This window comes from Stomoxys calcitrans, chromosome 3 (assembly GCF_963082655.1).
Source record: "Stomoxys calcitrans chromosome 3, idStoCalc2.1, whole genome shotgun sequence".
NCBI classification, from domain to species: Eukaryota; Metazoa; Arthropoda; class Insecta; order Diptera; family Muscidae; genus Stomoxys; species Stomoxys calcitrans.
The window spans coordinates 196115601-196136773 of record NC_081554.1 but is presented as its reverse complement, the minus strand read 5'-3'; the positions used below and the strand labels follow the sequence as shown (position 1 = coordinate 196136773).

The following is a 21173-nucleotide window of genomic DNA, read 5'->3' as shown; positions in this document are numbered from 1 at the left end:
TTTGGACCATACTTGGCACGGTTGTAGGAAGTCAAAACAAAACTGCTCATGCAAAATTTCAGCCAAATCGGGTAACAGATGCGGCTTCCAAAGGCTAAGGAAGTCAAATCGGGAGATCGATTTATATGTCAGCAATATAAAAACATTAATGGAAACTATTTTTGCGAACTTTGCCTAACTTGACTTATTCGAAAGTTAGCGTGCTTCAACAAACAGGCTTGTCAAATATATGGACCTCAATATCAATATCTCGATGTGTTACAAACGGAATGTCCAAATTAGTATGTCCCCATCCTATGGTGGAGAGTATAAAAAAGTGTTTACACTTTTTTTTGACGGTCGCTATATACAAATGCCTATTGATAAAAGTCTAATGGCGTTAACGGTGATTGGCATAGGTGTCAAGCGTTCTAATAACTATTAGTACTAAATCTTAGCAAACTCGACTATCTTATTTATGAGCTCGAGGGGAAATCACAGGAATGAGCGAAATGAGCGTTATATGGGACCACGACCTTAAATCAAAAGAGCAGGCAATGTGGCAGCAAAAGGATATGTAGATGCCTAAGTCAAATGAGCCCTTCATGAGCTCAAGAACTTTAATCGTAAGATCGGTCTATATGGCAACTATATTCAAAAATGGTCCGATCTATAATAAAATTCCGTAAGAATTTGGAATAGGCAATCGGGTAGTAAATTATTCTGTGGTTAAATCCTTAAGTTGGGAGATCGGTCTATAAAACAGCTATATCCTAATATGAAACCATCTCTACCAAACTTGGCACGAACTTTAAAGTGTCGAATACAGCTGAAGGTACCGATTTTCGTATAGTAAGAAGTGTAAACGGGAGATTGGTCAATATCGCAGCTTAACCCAAATATGATCCGATCGAGACTTTTTTCGGTAAGGTTATACCTCTAGGTAACCTTGCCGAAAAACTCACTTTACCAAATTTCAACAAAATCGGATAATAAATGTTGTTTTGATGGAGTCCACGGAGATCTGCCTATATGACAGTTATTTCCAAATATTGTCTGATTTGGATCATACTTGACGCGGATGTCAAAGATCGAAAACGTCCACACAAATCCAAATTTCAGCGAAATCATATAATAAATGCGTCATTAATGGGCATAACCTTTAAATCGGGAGATCGATCTATGTGTAGGCTAAATCAAGGTATTCTCCCACATAGCTCATCTTCGAACTTAACCTGTCGATGGACACAAAAACATCTATGCAACGTTTTGGATGAATATATTTAGTTTTAAAGCCCGTACAACAGACAAACGGACGGACACGGCTAGATCATATAAGAATTTTACGACGATCAAGACAATACATACTCTATAGGGTCGGAATAAATGTTTCACCAAGGGAAAAGGTATTAAAATCGCCCTTTGAATTCTCAAGCCTATAGAAATGTACAAAAGCACCCTTCCCCAAGGGAAAGTGTAATAAAAGTACAATCATAGAAAATTTTTAGAAAAAACAGCAAAAAAGGTTTGCTGAAACAGCAGAAAGTCTGCTATAAATGGGACAGCAGTAATTTGTTTCTAAAACAGCAACAAAATTTTGAAAAGACAAAAATAAAAGTTCAAAAATTAACTTAACATTTTTTTCAAATTTTTTACAATTTCCCAATTTTTGATAGAATTTAAATAGTATGTGCTCTTGAGCGAAATATTAACGACGAAAATTCCCAAATTTGTTTACTAATATATTGATGTTCGATGTTGAAAAACTTTGAATGGATTTATTTAAAAGTTCAAAATTGTTAATTTAATGTCAGTAGACAGTGTTTGCTGATATCAGCGTACTCATTTTTCGGGGCTACCCTTTCCCTTGGGGATACAAGTAACCTTCCACAAGATAAGGGGTAATAAAAGTACCTTTCCCCAAGAGAAAGGATAATAAAAGTACCCTTCCCCAAGATAAAAAGTGATAAAAGTACCCTCCACAAGGGAAAGGGTAATTAAAAAACCCTTCTTTAAGGGAATGAGTAATAGAGGTACCCTTTTGTAAGAAAATGGATAATAAAGATACACTTTCCCAAAAGAAAGGATAATATAAGTACCATTTCTCTTGGGAAAGGGTAATAAACGTACACTTTTCCAAGGGAAAGGTTATAAAAGTAGCATGACCATAATTTAAGGAAAGGTTAGTAAAATTACCCTTCCTAAAGGAAAGGGTAACAAAAGTACCTTTCTTAAAGAAAAATTTAATAACAGTATCCTTCCCCGGTAGCCGAGTTGGTAACGTGCTTGGATTAACAGTGCAGGGGTCGTGGGTTCGATTCCCGCCAGAAGCCTTGGTCTGTCGCTACTGTGGTTTCACAGTGGACTTAAAAAATTGTCTAGGTGAGTCTGTAAAGAACTGCCACTATTACCTAACCTAGCCTATCCTTCCTTAAGGAAAGGGTAGTAAAAGTAACCCTCTGCAAGAAAATGCTAATAAAAGAACCCTCCCCAAGGGAAGGAGTAATAAAAGAAGCCCTCCCCAAGAGAAGAGGTAATGAAAGTACCCCTCCCCAAGGGAAGGAGTAGAAAACGTAACCCACCTCAAGGGAAAGGATACAAGTATAAAATTTCAGCTCTCTAAGAAAGGGTAATAACAGTATCCCTCCCCAAGGGAGAATGTAATAAAAGTATCCATCCAGAAGGGAAGGGGTAATAAAAGTACCTCTCTTCAAGGACAGGGTAATAACCGTACCGCTCTCCAAGGAAAAAGTATTAACAGTACTCCTCTCCCAAAAAAGGGTAATAAAAAGACCCTCCCTAAGGTACAGGGTAATAAAAGTACCCATCCCCAAGGTAAGGGGTAATAAAAGTACCCGTTCCCAAGAGAAGGGGTAATAAAAGTACACCTCCCCAAGGGAAGGGGTAGAAAACATAACCCACTTCAAGGGAAAAGATAATAAAATTTCAGCTCTCCAAGGGAAAGGGGAATAAAATTTCAGCTCTCCAAGGGAAAGGGTAATAACAGTACCCTCCCCAAGGGAAAAGATAATAACAGTACACTTCCCCCAAGGGAAGGGCTAATAAAAGTACCATTCCCCAAGGGAAAGATAATAAAAGTATTCTTCCCTAAGTTAAAGGCTAAAAAAGTACTCCGCCCCGAGGGAATGGGTAAAAAAAGTATTCTGCCCCAAGGGAAAGGGTAATAAAAGTATACTGCCCCAAGGAAAAGGCTAATAAAAGAACCCTTCCCTAAGGAAAACGGTTATAACTATACCCTTCCCCAAGAGAGAGGGTAATAAAAGAAACCTTCTCCAAAAGAAATTGTAATAAAAGTACCCTTCCCCAAGGCAAAGAGTAATAAAAGTACACTCCTCCAATTGAAAGGGTGGTAAAAATTAAAGGTTAGAAGTAAAAACGCATTGTATTCGACCAGGCCAATTCTTATAAACCCTCCACCATGAATCGAACTTGAAGTTTTTTTTTTTCCAACCGAACTTCATTAGTAAGAAGTATTTCACACATGTGACAGAGTGATATAAAGAGTATAGAAAGCTTTTTTCTCCGTTTAAAACACCCTTAATTTTGATTAAGTTATTGCTATACTTTCATAAATTTATAAAATTTCTGGAGGGTTAAGGATTAACAGCAGACTTTTAGGTTCATTGTATAAAACTTTTGTCTTCATTAAAAAAATACAAACATTTGATTAGTTTTCGACTGTATTGCATAAACCTGTAGGTTAAGAGCTACATTTCAAAATTATACAACAACAAAAATTAAGAAAAATTAAAAAAAAGAAAAAAAATAACATTTTGCACCACTTCGTAGCAGAGTAAAATATATTAACAAACTTAGCTGGTTCTGTATAGTAGAATCCCCCAAAGTGTACATAGAAGATCTCATATATACTCATATATAGAACTTGCTCTCTTAAGAAAGTTTTTCAATATTTTATCGTACTGTATAAAGGTCATTACAAAAACATTTTTAAATGCAGTATTCTTACTTACTAATCAGCTGCTAGAGTTCGTCTTATCAATAATAATAGTATAATACATATGTATGTATACACACATACATACATAAGTGTGTATGTGATTTGAATTTTTACCCAAAATAGGTTTGTTTCCGCCCTATTGCTTTGATTGCTATTTTGAATTCGACACTGATATAGAAAAAATTCTTTAAATTACACCTATACTATACACACACAGATGTACACACCTATTTACAGGTTACAGATTTACTAGCAAAACAAAACAGAAAAACTAGAACATGTCCTTATAAAAATCAACTAACACTTGCTTAGAACAATTTGTAAGACTTTAAAGTTGTTTACTAATATTTTCTTGAATTTTTTCCCCTGCTTGCTACTCATTGCCATCGCACAGAGGGTTCAAAGCAACTTGACGAATGGGAGCTGAACAAACTGGGCTCGATTATGCGTAGTGCCCTACACATAGTGGCCGCTCAACATCGGGTCTTCAGTCTGGAGTATGTGCAGCACATGTCCTACTTCTGGGATGTTATGGCGCTGAGTAACTACAAGTGCGGCGACAAAGAGCTGATGCAGATGCTGCACGCCCTCGAGTTCATACCCGATGAGTTCAAGGAGATATTTATCAACTACTATGAAGACTTTATTGCGCCGAAATTCATCGAAGAGAGCTATGCAAATATACTGGATACTGAAGTGTAAAATCCAAAGTACTAATCTCTCACCACCCACACACTCACATACACACACACACACCCACAGCCAGTCCACCCTTTGACATAACACAAGCAACATGAGGATCGCAATCTCTAGACTCTAGAAATTTACATTTAATGCTATAACCAAAAATTTATAAAAAAAAATCGAAATTCACACTCAAAAAATCTGTAATAAGCAATTCAAAGAAACAAAGACAAAAACCAAATGAGGCAAAAACTAACAAAAATTAACTCTCACCCACGTATTTACACTCTCCCCAAGGAAGGAAATCCAAGGTATTTGCAAGGAGAAAATAGAAAGAAACAAACCAAAAAAAAATTGAATTTTCGTAAACCAAATTGTAAAAATATATATAAAAACCATAAACTAAGTTCAAATTTATTAGAGCTGAGCAATAAAGGCGCGTGTTTTTACAAACAAAACAAAAATCATCCAAAACGGTAGTGAAGTGATGACAACAATAAATACATTTAGGTTATGGACAAGATATTAAAGGACAGCATCAATCCTCACTCCCACGTCCGTACCATAAACCATGCTAACTAACCGTAATCTGCATATAGCTACAATCAGATACAGAAATTAACATTTTTGCAAAGTTCAAAATTAACCAAAAACAAATCTTCACTCACGCCATATTATCGAATCGAAAAGACATCCTGTTTTTCAAAATTGACATACTAACAATGGTTGTCAGAGTTAATGTAACCGGTATTGTAATGGTATTCCATTTTTATTCTTAATCCAAATCTTGGATAGTCTCCACCATGGATAATGCCCTGGTGGAGTTTGTATGAAATTTCATTTTTAAGAATACAAATCAGAGTTCGAGAGCAGTGAACAGTGGGATAGAATCAGAAAATAACTAGTAAGAAATATGCCATTTGGAAAGGGAAAGAGATATTTGAATATTTTACTTTTAATATTTTTTCGTTTTTTTCTTAAAATTTTTTTTAAGTTGAATTTTTTGAAGTACAAAGAAAATAAGTCCAAATGGGCGATCTGGGCGTTGCGTGTTCGGAACTCGAGGAGTTTTTGCAATTTTTTTATAAGAAATTGACTATTGCGAAGTATATATAGCACCCGTTTAAATTGTTCAGCCTTCACTTAAAACGCATCTGCAATATGTCTTCTTTCTTCTCCCTTCTCAAGGGAAAAGAGAAATAACAGTACCCTTCTCAAGGGAAAGGGTAATATCAGTACCCTTCCCCAGGTGAAAGGGTAAAAATAGTACCCTTTTTTTTAAGGGAAAGTATTAAAAACGTACCACTCCCCAAGGGAATGGGTAATTAAAGTAACCTTTCGCAAGGGAAAGGATAATAAAAGTACTCTGCCCCAAAGGAAAGGGTAATAAAAGAACCAATATATCCTCTTTACAAAATAAAGAAACTAGGAAAAGCGTGCTAAGATCGACCGGGCCGAATCTTGGGTACCCACCACCATGGATTCCGCTAAAAATTTACTCGTATTATCTGAGTTTATATTTGAATTGTTTTGGTCTCAAGAAGTAATATCGGGATATCGGTACTTAGGGTTTCCTATATCACCATATTGACCGAGTCAAATAAAATTTGGCACTGATGTTGTTAGTCATAGGATAGGGGTTTGGGCCAAATCAGGTTAAAATTGAGGCTTCTAAGGGCTTAAGAAGTCAAATCCAGGGATAAGTTTATATGGGGCTATATCTGTTTATGCATCGATACGGATCATACTTAGCATGGATGTTGGAATTTATAACTCAAGTCTTTGTTGCAAATTTCAGCCAAATCGGATGAAAATGGAGGCTTCTATTGGCTCAAGAAGTCAAATACGGGGATCGGTTTATATGGGGCTATATCTGTTTATGGGCCGACTCGGATCATACTTGGCATGGATATTAGAAGTTATAACTCAAGTCTTTGTTCCAAATTCCAGCCAAATCGGCTGAAAATTGAGGCTTCTATTGGCTCAAGAAGTCAAATACGGGGATCGGTTTATATGGGGGCTATATCCGTTAAACCCCGATTCGAATCAGTCTAAAAACAGATATTTTAGACCGATCCGGATCATACTTCGCATGGATGTTAAAAGTCATAACACAAGTCTTTGTTCCAAATTTCAGCCAAATCGGAAGAAAATTAAGGCTTCTAAGGGCTCAAAGAATCAAATCCGGGGATCGGTTTATATGGGGGCTATATCTGTTTAAAAACTGATTCAGATCATACTTCGCCTGGAGCCTTGCTACTGATTGTAAGGTTGCCCTATACGCCGCATTCTTGGCTGCAGTAGCTTTTTGGCACTCCTGATCGTACTATGGGTTCCTTGGAGAGGCATTTGGTACCCAAGTACAGATGTTGCCGCTGTTTCCATGGAGTGGGCAATGGTTTGCCGTTGCGCTGCTATACTAGCGGAACAGAGAGTGCTTTCTTCAAGGAATTGGGTTAGCCAAGTGGAGTTTGCTGTTGTCACCTGTTGTGTTTGCAGCTTTCCAATGTCCAGCTTCCGTGCAATGTCAGATCGTATGTTTCTCGCCACGCTAAGACGAGTTCGAACCTTTACTGCAACAAGGTAATGATTCGAATCGATCCACTGGTTAAATGCCTCCCATCTATCACAACATAATCTATTTGGCTTCACGTTTTCTTGATCGTGTGGCAGTCATATCACACTGCCTGACTTCTTCGTTGTTGAAATCTGGTGCTGCTAACAACCATGTTCTTTGCTGCGGCACACATTTCCTCTTTTGACTTCTAAACTGTATAACTTTTAACGGAATTATCGGATATTGACACATACTGCCGCAAAGTCATTGTAAGTTATGTCACCAATCCAAATCAAGCATCAAAATGTAAATCGCCAATGAAAAAAGCCAGTCTCGGCCAACATTTCAAAAATTAGAAATAAAATTCGAATATCCCTGGAACCAGTAGAAATATTTATTTTGAACTGAAGCGAACTTTTTTTGTAGGTTTTTTAGCACTTTTTAGCTAAAATTGTTGGATTTCGGAATTTAGGGCCCTACCAAAAGGCACAAGGACCACCTACGGCCTTGAAATTGAGCACATGATCTCGTTAGCACCTTAGCTTTAACCACTTCATATATCTGAGACTTATCTCTATCCGTTCTTCAAATAGCATAATTTTAACTAGTTATTTTTCGATACTATCCCACTGTGCGTTTTCTGCTTTATATACGAGCTTAATTTACATAGGGAACCATATTGGTTTTTTTTTGCCTTTCCTAACATTTTTTTTATAGTAATTTTGAACCCTTTTCGACTGAAATAGCGATTTTGAAAATGGTCAAAAGGATGTCAAGTTCGACTAGATAGAATTTTATATACCCACTACCTAGGATCACCAAGTAAACTTAGGAAAGATTAGTAAATAATGGATGGGTCCAAACCCCATCCAAATCATAAATAAATGAATCAAATTTTATTTTTGTAAAAATAAATTCTTTGAAATGTGTCTCTTGTTATATATATGAAATTTTAAAGAAAAAAATTTGCAGTTTTTTTATTGTTAGGAATTTTATTAATATTTAAATTTAATGCGAAATTTCATTAAATTTCACCAAATTTCAAAAAAAAATCTATAAAAGATACTATTATAGAAAATATTGTTGATAATTAGTTCAAATAAAAATGTTTTACATATATTAATTTTGGCAGAAAATATTTAAAAAATATTTAAAATTTTAACTTTTATTGGAGCCCACTCTAGCGCATGTCCCATATCCTACTGCTTTGGCACTAAAAGATTACATGCTTCCTCACTTACTAATTAGTGACCAGTGTAATGGTAGTAGCATGCCTTTGAATGAAACGATGGTTCTTGTTGGTTAACTTTTTCTTACAGCAAGAAAAAAATTTCGGCGTAATCGGGTTATAAATGTGGCTAGTATGGGCTTAAGACCCTGAATCAACAAACCAGCTAGGTTTAAATGTGGCAGATATGTGTAAATATGGCCCGATATGAATCATATTTGGCACGGATACCGGATGCCTTGGTAGAACTCGCTGTCCCCAATTTCAGCGAAATCGATTAATAAATGCGGCTTTTATGGGCCTAAGATCCTAAATCGGCGGATCGGTCTTTATGGGGGCTATATCAAGATATAGTCCGATATAGCCCATCATCGAAATTCAGCTCAATATCTCTATTTTTAAAGACTGCAGCGTGATCTCAACAGACAGACGAACAGACGGACTAGATCGTCCTAGATTTTTACGCTGATCAAGAATATATATACTGTATAGGATCGGAAATGGATATTTCGAAAAGTTGCAAACGGAATGACAAAATGAATATACCCTCATCCTTCGGTGGTGCGTATAAAAAGGGAAGGGGAAAGGGAAAGGACAGAGCCTTGACCACACCTGCGGTCAATGTATACTCATCGAATGAGAACCCATTTACAAAAACTCGTATAGTGCGATCTCTGAGAACAGAGGAACAGAGAGTGCTTTCTTCAAGGAATTGGGTTAGCCAAGTGGAGTTTGCTGTTGTCACCTGTTGTGTTTGCAGCTTTCCAATGTCCAGCTTCCGTGCAATGTCAGATCGTATGTTTCTCGCCACGCTAAGACGAGTTCGAACCTTTACTGCAACAAGGTAATGATTCGAATCGATCCACTGGTTAAATGCCTCCCATCTATCACAACATAATCTATTTGGCTTCACGTTTTCTTGATCGTGTGGCAGTCATATCACACTGCCTGACTTCTTCGTTGTTGAAATCTGGTGCTGCTAACAACCATGTTCTTTGCTGCGGCACACATTTCCTCTTTTGACTTCTAAACTGTATAACTTTTAACGGAATTATCGGATATTGACACATACTGCCGCAAAGTCATTGTAAGTTATGTCACCAATCCAAATCAAGCATCAAAATGTAAATCGCCAATGAAAAAAGCCAGTCTCGGCCAACATTTCAAAAATTAGAAATAAAATTCGAATATCCCTGGAACCAGTAGAAATATTTATTTTGAACTGAAGCGAACTTTTTTTGTAGGTTTTTTAGCACTTTTTAGCTAAAATTGTTGGATTTCGGAATTTAGGGCCCTACCAAAAGGCACAAGGACCACCTACGGCCTTGAAATTGAGCACATGATCTCGTTAGCACCTTAGCTTTAACCACTTCATATATCTGAGACTTATCTCTATCCGTTCTTCAAATAGCATAATTTTAACTAGTTATTTTTCGATACTATCCCACTGTGCGTTTTCTGCTTTATATACGAGCTTAATTTACATAGGGAACCATATTGGTTTTTTTTTGCCTTTCCTAACATTTTTTTTATAGTAATTTTGAACCCTTTTCGACTGAAATAGCGATTTTGAAAATGGTCAAAAGGATGTCAAGTTCGACTAGATAGAATTTTATATACCCACTACCTAGGATCACCAAGTAAACTTAGGAAAGATTAGTAAATAATGGATGGGTCCAAACCCCATCCAAATCATAAATAAATGAATCAAATTTTATTTTTGTAAAAATAAATTCTTTGAAATGTGTCTCTTGTTATATATATGAAATTTTAAAGAAAAAAATTTGCAGTTTTTTTATTGTTAGGAATTTTATTAATATTTAAATTTAATGCGAAATTTCATTAAATTTCACCAAATTTCAAAAAAAAATCTATAAAAGATACTATTATAGAAAATATTGTTGATAATTAGTTCAAATAAAAATGTTTTACATATATTAATTTTGGCAGAAAATATTTAAAAAATATTTAAAATTTTAACTTTTATTGGAGCCCACTCTAGCGCATGTCCCATATCCTACTGCTTTGGCACTAAAAGATTACATGCTTCCTCACTTACTAATTAGTGACCAGTGTAATGGTAGTAGCATGCCTTTGAATGAAACGATGGTTCTTGTTGGTTAACTTTTTCTTACAGCAAGAAAAAAATTTCGGCGTAATCGGGTTATAAATGTGGCTAGTATGGGCTTAAGACCCTGAATCAACAAACCAGCTAGGTTTAAATGTGGCAGATATGTGTAAATATGGCCCGATATGAATCATATTTGGCACGGATACCGGATGCCTTGGTAGAACTCGCTGTCCCCAATTTCAGCGAAATCGATTAATAAATGCGGCTTTTATGGGCCTAAGATCCTAAATCGGCGGATCGGTCTTTATGGGGGCTATATCAAGATATAGTCCGATATAGCCCATCATCGAAATTCAGCTCAATATCTCTATTTTTAAAGACTGCAGCGTGATCTCAACAGACAGACGAACAGACGGACTAGATCGTCCTAGATTTTTACGCTGATCAAGAATATATATACTGTATAGGATCGGAAATGGATATTTCGAAAAGTTGCAAACGGAATGACAAAATGAATATACCCTCATCCTTCGGTGGTGCGTATAAAAAGGGAAGGGGAAAGGGAAAGGACAGAGCCTTGACCACACCTGCGGTCAATGTATACTCATCGAATGAGAACCCATTTACAAAAACTCGTATAGTGCGATCTCTGAGAAAGCTCGATATAAATCGAACGAAGTTATTACAGACTCCAAAAGCGACAAGCTTTAATAAAAGTGCACCATGACAGACTCTATCAAATGCCTTGGAGATATCCAGAGACACGACCTTACTCTCACCAAACTGGTGGATAGAGCGACTCCAACGTTCCGACAAAAATGCCATTAGTTCTCCCGTAGAGCGATTTCTGCGGAACACATACTGTCTATCACTAAGAGGGCCACTGGACTCTAAGTATCTCACAAGATGATGGTTAACCATACGCTCCATAACCTTGGAGAGCGCGGAGCATATCGCAATTGGCCGGTAATTCGCAGGGTTGTTTGCCCCACCTTTTTTGGGGATGGACTAAACGTTCGCAACCTTCCAAAGCGCTTGGAAAACTCCCGCACGGTAAGCAAGGTTGAAACGGTTGCGCAGTGGACGAGCAAGGGTCGAAGAACACTTACAAAGGACAAGTGTTGATATACCGTCCAGTCTCGGAGATTTATTAACGTTGAGATCCGAATTGCGTCTAGGACTCTAGACGTCAAATCAGGAGATCCGTTTATAAGACAGCTATATCAGGATATGTATTGATTTTGACCATACTTCACACAATTGTTGGAAGTCATAACAGAACACCACGTGCTAAATCGGACAAAAATTGCGGCTTGTAACGGCTTGCGAAATCAAATCGGGTGATCGGGTTATATGGGGGCTATATCAGGTTATAGACCGATTTGAATCGTACTTGGCACAGTTGTTGGAAGTCATACCAAAACTACATATGCAAAATTTCAGCCAAATTGGAAAAGAATTGCGTCTAGGACTCTAGACGTCAAATCAGAAAATCGGTTTATATGGCAGCTATATCAGAATATGGACTGATTTCGACCATACTGGAAGTCATAACAGTACACCGCATGCAAAATTTCAGTCAAATCAGACAAAAATTGAGGCTTGTAAGGACTCAAGAAGATAAATCGGGAAATCGGTTTATATGGGAGCTATAACAGGTTATACAACGATTCGGACCGTACTTGACACAGTTGTTGGAAATTACAAAGGAACACCACATTCAAAATTTCAGCCAAATTGGACAAAAATTGCGGCTTGTAAAGGCTCAAGAAGTCAAATCCGGGGATCGGTTTATATGAGAGCTATATCAGGGTATAGACCGATTTGGACCGTACTTTGCACAGTTGTCGAAAGCCTTAACACAAGTCATCGTTCCAAATTTCAGCGAAAGTAAAGAAGTAAAATCCGTGGATTTTTTATTTGGGGGCTATATCTGTTTATAGACCGATTTAAATTATACTTGGCACGGATGTTGGAAGTCATCACTCAAGTCTTTGTTTGTTTCAGCCAAATCGTATGAAAATTCAGGCTTCTAGAAGTCTCAAGAAGTCAAATCGGAAGATCGTTTTATATGGGGCTATATCCAAATTTAAACCGATATAATGAATATCAATCATCAATATCTGTGCAAATTGTCAAGCGGCTAGCTTTACGCGTTCGTCCGCTATCGTGATTTCGAGAGACGGACGGACATGGCTAGTTCGACTCAGAAGGTCGAGACGATCCATAATATATATACTTTATGGGGTCGCAGATCAATATTTCGAGGTGTTACAAACGGAATGACTAGATTAGTATACCACCATGTTATGATGGTTAAAATTTTAAAAAAATTTTCAGCGGTGGTTTCCCCTCCTAATGCAGACAACATTTGTAAGGTACTATGCCATGTAAAAAGTTCTCTCCAAAGAGGTGTGGTACTGCGGCACGCCGTACGGACTCGGTTATAGAAAGGATGTCTTTTATCATTGAGCTAAAAATTGAATCGTACAGCACTCATTGATATGTGAGAAGTTTGCTCCTATTTCTTAGTAGAATATTCATGGGCAAAATTAGTATTTTGCATTTATTATGGGTTCCTATTACGGCTGGTCAGTGAATTGAATTTACGTTATTTTCTCCCAAAGGGGAGGAGTCAAGCTAGTGACCATGAGAGTGAATATCACCAGAAATTGAAGGATTTAATTCATTAATTTTTTAAAATTTTTGTTTCTCTATTCAGGGTAGTGGGTATATAAAAAAAAATTTCATCATTCCAAAATAATCCACCCCAATTTTGACTACAAAAAATCAAAAAACAAAAAAATCACAAGACATGGAATAAAATTTACAAAAATATACCAATTTTGAGCTGCGTAAATATTTTTAATTTTGTTTTGTTTTTTCTAAAACCTTAAGAAAAACTTTTTTGCTTGTAAACTCGATACAACCTCTCCCAAGAAAAAAAAAAAACAAAAAACAATGCAAATACGTATGAAAACCCAAAAACTTCAGCTAGCATTTTGACTGAGTGCTAATATTTATTCAAATTAACTAAACCTAAGCCTAGTTTTATATAAACCAAACCAAAACAAAAAACAATTTAAATAATTAAAAAAAAATATACAAAAAAGAGGAAAAAAATAATGGTTATTTTTGTTACATGCAATAAATAAATGGCGCGAATAAATAACTCACAAAAAAAAACAGAACCTCAAATGAAATGAAAAAATAGCCGCGGTAACCGTAGGTAAATTGTTAATAAATTAAACAAATTTATTAAGCCCAAAATCATAAAAGGAATAGTAAGAGAAATATTATTGAAAAACAAAAACAAGAAAGGAAAAATAAACTCAAGAATATATAAAAAAATATATAAGAAAAAAAAAAAAGAAACCAATAAAAAAACAAAAACATTTGAAATAAATTTCAGACACAATAAACTTTTTTGAGGCAATTTATGTAAATATGTTTGCATTAAACAACAACAAAACAAAACAAATGAAAACAACAATGATTACTCGCATAAGTTTAAAACAAGAAATCAGCCACAGGATATAAACAAAAACTGAAGCCCAGAAACTGAAATTTACAACCCTGCCCCGCCGCCATTTTACCCCCTCCCCCCTCCCTTCTCACTCGCTCCAATAAAAATTGTTCGGAAAATGCATTGCTACGCAAAACCCAAACCAGCTTAAAGTTTTCAATTTTCAAAAAACAAAAACCAACAAAAAAACCCAAAATCGAAAGCAATTCCATTTTGTTACACTCAAAACTTAATTTCCTTGAATATCCTTTTCCTTAAACCACAACAACAACAACAAAAAGACAAGTAAAACCATTACCAAACCAAACCAAAAAATAAAAATAAAAGCAAACCGAATCAGCCATACCAAACATAAAATATGAAAAGATCAAAGGAAGAAAAAGGCTTTTTATTAAGTTCAGCTTCTAAGAAGCTTTAGTTTTTAGGCTTTTTTAATTGTATTGTAGCATATCAGCATAAGTAACGATTACTTTGTTATATTAATGAATAAATTAATTAGACAACAACAAAATCCATAAAAGAAAAACCCAAAAAAAAACAGAAACAGAAACAACCAAACAAATCCAAATACTATGAAAACGAATGCATATGAAAAGAGCAAAACAAATACAAGGATGAAGAAGGCCCAGCCTTTGAAAGCCAGGACAAGTATGAACTCAAAGAAAACCAGTATAGAAAGTTTAGCAAATTAACAAATTCTAGCAAAAAAAAAAAACAAATAAAAATGAATCAAGCATTGAAAAGACCATTGCTGATGATCTTGACGATGATGATGATCATCATGTTGTAAACTAATTTTATTCTACATTTGATTAATTTAGATTTTAAACATTTGTTCTTATGCCATTTTTTTGATTTGTAAACCAAAATAATAACAAACAGCAAGAACAATTTACTTAACTAGCCTTAGCCTTAATTAGACAGTTTTCTTAACTCTTCAGTTTTCTTCAAAACATAATTTAAGTAGACACGATGACAACTAATTTGAGAATAAGTTTATTTTATGCTGTGTATAAACCAACAAACAAACAAACAAACTAAATTTAATCAAGAAATACTCATTTTGAAATAAATCAAAAATTCATTTATGCCTATTTTTATTTTCCAAATCGTTCATTATTTAGCAGGCACCGTCACTACTCTCGCATGTAGGCAAATGTTCATAAAAGAAATCTGGTCCATTGAATTTCATGGGAGTTTCAAAGGGTCGAATTTTTGCATTGGACAAGAAACTGAAAAAAAACAGTAAAGAAAGGCAAAAGTCGGGCGGAGCCGACTATATAATGCCCTACACCTACCCTACAATTATAAAATCGGGCAATATATAAATATAAATGTATATGAAAGCTATATCTAAATCTGAACGGACTTTCAAACATATCGTTTGAAAATTGTTGTTACTAAGGCCATTTAAGTTCACATTTAAGTTCACGATACATATATATGGGAGCTATATCTAAATCTGAACCGATTTTGATGAAATTATTCAGATATGTTAAAATCGGTAACAAAACAGTCCGTGCCAAATTTTGTGCAGATTGGTTGAAAATTGTAGCTACTATGGTCATTTAAGTGCGAATCGGGCGATACATATATATGGAAGCTATATCTAAACCTGAACCAATTTTGATGAAATCTTGTAGATATATTAAGATTAGTAACAAAACTGCCTGCGCCAAATTTTGTGCAGATCGATTGAAAATTGTAGCTACTACGGCCATTTAAGTGCAAATCGGACGATACATATATATGGGAGCTATATCTAAATCTGAACCGATTTTGATGACATTTTGCAAATATGTTAAGATCAGTAACAAAACAATCCATGCCGAATTTTGTGCAGATCGGTGGAAAATTATAGCTACTACGGTCATTTAAGTGCAAATCGGGCGATACATATATATGGGAGCTATATCTAAATCTTAACCGATTTTTACCAAAATCAATAGCGTTCGTCCCTGAGCCAAAGAAGTGATATGTGCAAAATTTTGTGATGATTGGCCAACAAATACGACCTGCACTTTGATTACAAGAATACATGGGCTCACAGACGGACATGGCTAAATCGATTCTAAAGTGATTCTGAGTCGATCGGTATACTTATCAATGGGTCTAGCTCTTCTCCTTCTTAGCGTTGCAAACAAATGCACAAATTTATAATACCCTGTAACACAGCAGTGGTGTAGGGTATAAAAAACATTTAAAAGTCAGCAAAAGTGTGTTGTTTCTAGAAGAAATATCATCAGCAGGCGATTTCAAATGGATCATGGTGCTTTACATGTAATCTCAATAAGTTTTTAAGACCGAAATATATGGGAGCTATATCCGATTCGGATGAAATTTTGCACACAGACTAGGACGTCAAAAAAGCACTTCGCGCCGAATTTGGTAAAGATCGAACCAAAATTGTGCCTTCTACAGCCTTAATAGGTCAAATCGGATGAAAGTTATATATGGGAGCTATATCTAAATCTGAACCGACTTAGATGAAATTTTGAACACGTATTAAGACATCACACGAAACATATCATGCTAAATTTGGTAAACATCGGACCAAAATTGTGGCTCCGATAGCTTTAAAAGGGCATATCGGATGAAAGATATGGGAGCTATATCTAAATCTGAACCGATTTCAATAAAATTTTGCACACATATCGGGACGTTAATAAAAAACACTCTGTGTAAAGATTGGACCAAAATTGTGGCTTCTGCAGCTTTAAAAGTTTACATCGGATGAAAGATATATATATGAGCTATATCTAAATCTGGACCGATTGTTTTCAAAATCAATGGTCCTTGGACCAAAAAAGAGACTTTCATGACAATCGGACAACAAATGCGACCAGTACCTTGAATACAAGAATACATAGACAGACATACAGACGGGCATAGCTAAAACTAATCAGGAAGTGATTCTAAGCCGAACCGTATACTTATCGATGGGTCCAGCTATTCTCCTTCTTAGCGTTGCAAACAAATGCATTAAAACAAGTAAAAGCGTGCTAAGTTCGGCCGGGCCGAATCTTATATACCCTCCACCATAGATCGCATTTGTCGAGTTATTTTCCCGATATCTCTTTTTATGCAAACAATTAAAGAATTAAAGAAACGAATTGCTATAATATTGGAGCTTTATCAAGTTATGGTCCGATTCGGACCATAACTGATTTAAATGTTAGAGACCATAGTAGAAGTCATTGTGGAAATTTTCAGCCAATTCGAGTAAGAATTGCGTCCTTAAGGGGCTCAAGAAGTAAAATAGAGAGATCGGTTTACATGGGAGCTGTATTGGGTTATAAACCGATTCGGACAATATTTAACACGTATATTTAAGGTCATAAGAGAAGCCGTTATACAAAATTTCAGGCAAATCGAATAATAATTACGCCCTACGGAGGCTCAATAAGTCAAGATCCCAGATTGATTTATATGGCAGCTATATCAGGTTATGTATCGATTTGAACCAAATTTGGCATAGTTATTAAAAGTCATAACAAAACACCTCATGCGAAATTTCAGCCAAATCGGATAAGAATTGCGCCCTCTGTAGGCTCAATAAGTCAAGATTCAAGATCGGTTTATATGGAGCTGTATCAGGTTATGGGCCGATTTCAACCATACTCAACACAGTTTTTGGAAGTCATAATAACACTTCATGCAAAATTTCAGCGAAATCGGATGAGACTTGTGCCCTCTAGTGGCTCAAGACATCAAGATCCAAGATCGGTAGCCCGTTCGCAATCCCAACCGACCTACACTAACAAGAAGTATTTGTGCAAAATTTCAAGCGGCTAGCATTATTCCTTCAAAAGTTAGCATGCTTTCTACAGACAGATGGACGCACGGGTTTCACCGAGTCAAAACTTGGGTACGCAAGACCCACGGGTATTGTTAAAAGTTTACACAAATTATCTCAATTTAGACTGACTGAAACCATACGGCTTTGCTGCACCTTCTCTAACGATAGGGGAAACATAGGATGGAACTAACCTCTGAACACTTGTTTTAAAATTCGAAGTCAGATTCGTACTCTACTCTAAAGTACTGGAGTAGGGTCCCAGAGAAACTCACTTATTTGAACAAACTCCTGAACGATGAGTTTGAGGAGAGTTTTGAGATGGAGCACGTCTGAAGGGGGAAGTCCCCAAGTTTGTTTCTCTCTCCAGTCAGTTAAAATCTAGCTCTGGTCTGGGGAGCAGCGGGCTTTCGCCGTCGAGAGCTCCTTTTCTAACGGTCGCTACGCAACATGCCTTTTGTAATTCGATTCTGGCGTTAACGTTAGAAACGTGTGGTTTCAGCAAGTTGGAGCCACAGCACGAGACTCAATGAATTTGTTGCAACAACATTTTTCCGACCGCCTCATCTCTCTCAGAGGAAATGCCCAATGGCCGGCACGCTCTTCAGATTTGATCGCGTGCGACTTCTTTCTATGGGGTGGGTTAACTCATTTCGGGAATGTGGTAGTGTTGCTAAACCCAAAAATGGACTTCAACGGACCGTCAGAACTCCGAAAAATATCCAAAGTGTGAGGCAGTCATTTGTACGTTCTCCCCCGCGTTCGACTCTAGAGGCTCAAGAAGTCAAGACCCAAGATCGGTTTATATGACAGCTATATCAAAACATGGACCGATATGGCCCATTTACAATACCAACCGACCTACACTAATAACTTCTGAAGTTAGCGTGCTTTCGACAGACAGACGGACGGACAGACGGACGGACGGACCGACGGACGGACAGACGGACGGACAGACGGACGGACATGGCTAGATCGACATAAAATGTCGAGACGATCAAGAATATATATACTTTATGGGGTCTCAGACGAATATTTCGAGTAGTTACAAACAAAATGACGAAATTAGTATACCCCCATCCTATGGTGGAGGGTATAATGACATAAACAAGCTGAGCATTGTTCTGTTATGAGTTCCAACAACCGCGGTATCCAATGTTTACCTTTCTTGCAATTGAATTGCAATGGTTTGAGAGGCAATATCGACGAAAGCATCGGCAGAGCAGATTGCAGGCTCGGCGTTTTGCACGGTGAATACGGATGCCCAAACTAGGATTACAAGGAGGTGTAGCAACTCACCAGGCTTTTCCATTGCATCTCCTGATCTTCTGAGTGACGTAACCTGGCAAGCCGTCATTTCTTTGAGATCAGACCACCTTCCCATTATTCTCACCATCGACCGACCATACGACTTCACAACGTATCAGCGCCGGATGTTTATCAATCAAAAGAAGGCCGATTGGGCCGGCATTAGAGAGTATGCTAGTTGCCAAGAGGAAATTCCAAGGCATCATTAACGCAGCAACCGCTCGCTTTATACAAGCCGGTCGAATACCTCAAGTGCGGCCGTTATACGGATCCCACCAGCCCCAAAATCAGCAAGCTGAATCTGGAAATAAACAGTGTAGTCAACGAACATAAGCGGAATTTGTGGCAGGAACACTTGGAGTAATGTACCTTAGGTACTGGTTTAGACAGGCTGTGGTCTACTGTTAAGTCACTCTCGAACTCCGGTAGACGGGATGACAGGACCTGTCACTTTTGGCAACGTAACTGAGACTGATCCGAAGAGATGTGCCAGGTTGTTCAACCATCAATCTGTTGTGCTTACCGAAAATGAAAGTTCTAGAAGGAGAGCCATTCGTCGTATCCGTGCTCTCGGAGCCGATGGACAGCTATCACAATTTACCATGGGCGAAGTTATGAATGTCATCCGTGGCGTTGGGCCCCGACAAAATCTATACTGATGCTGAAGAATCCGGATCTACCTGGAGTTGAGTACCTTCTACTGTCCTTAACAATTCTTTGAATACTCTTATAGTTCCCGATATCTAGAAGATGACTGACGATTTCCAGACATTGGGAACCCGCTACTGAAGACTAGATAGGACCCCAGTTTAGGGGAGTCGTACAGCCCGATCTCCCTACTCTCACCAGTAGCCAAGACGCCGACTACTCCCTGCCTCGCCGGGCATCACCATGGATTTCAAAGACTGTGTTCGGGAGCCTAAAACGGCCCACTCCAGCGTGTAATAGTGGCACTGTCCAACACTAGCCCACTGACAACTGCGAGCATATCAGCCGTCATTGGTTTATGCTATGCTACTGCTGCTGCAATTCTGCATTCCCTTTTGTATTGATTCCTAACTCGTTGTTTTGAGTGGCCCTTCAATTAGCAGCATCAAATGTTTTTTCGGCAGTCAAATTTTAGCAAAAAGCAGCAGCAGACAAACCAGTAACATGAAAAAAACGATAGATCATTGAATACCCAAGAGACAGAGCTACAATAGTTTAACATAAGTGCATACATATACTGTGAGACAAGTGTTATTGAGTTTCGTTTGATTTAAATAAACCCCTGAAGTTTATATATGAATATTGCCTCCAAAACCAAAGTGTTTTATTTGTCGTTAGAGGCTGGTGAAGTTGTGCCATCATAGTTGTCTATCAAAGAACATTCATACAAACATTCATTTAAAGAGACAGACGCCCACAGTTATTCTGTCCCATCGACACTTGTGTGTTACCACTGCTTTGCATGCCATCACCGCACACTTTTGCCGTGGCTTTAATCAGCCCAGGCCATGTGATAGGACGGTGCTCGTGGCACTGGACCTATCGAAGGCATTCGACACGGTGTCATGCCAAACTATTCGTGCACATCGCCAACACGTCCCTCCAGCCAAGCCTGAAACGCTGGGACGTGATTTATTTGTGTGGTTGTTATTGTAACAGTGTGTTATACACTGAGGCAGCAACCCTTTGCGGATGAAGAACACCATCGCGTCAATCCGATACGTACAACCGGCTGGCAGTCATTTGTGGAATCAAGGGATAAGAAGTCGAAACCCCGTAGAGTGAAACAGGAATTGCCATAGGCGGGGTGATATCTCCGGCACTGTTTAACCTCAAATGATCACTTTTTCCACATTTGACACCTTTTCCATATTTTCCCCACATGCCACAGCAATTTGCGATAAAGCCAAAATGAGAAACAAGGTCCTCAAGTCACTTGCCGGCAGCACTTTGGGTGCGGAAACCTTGTTGACTACGCACAAAGAAAGTGGCCGGTCTGTGGTAACTTAAGCAGCTCCAGTGTGGTCTCGTCAGCTTAGTGACACGCAGTAGAATAA

General features: G+C 37.5%; 1 protein-coding gene across 1 annotated transcript in view; it reads left to right on the top strand.

Moving 5' to 3' along the window:
• Nucleotides 1-4971, top strand: part of LOC106091509 (uncharacterized) — a 42713-nt gene extending 37742 nt beyond the window's left edge. The window contains exon 6 of the mRNA XM_013258046.2: nucleotides 4353-4971. Coding sequence (XP_013113500.2) covers nucleotides 4353-4660 — 308 coding nt within the window. The 3' untranslated portion in view covers nucleotides 4661-4971. The remainder of the gene's footprint in view (nucleotides 1-4352) is intronic.
• Nucleotides 4972-21173: the final 16202 nt, after the last annotated feature.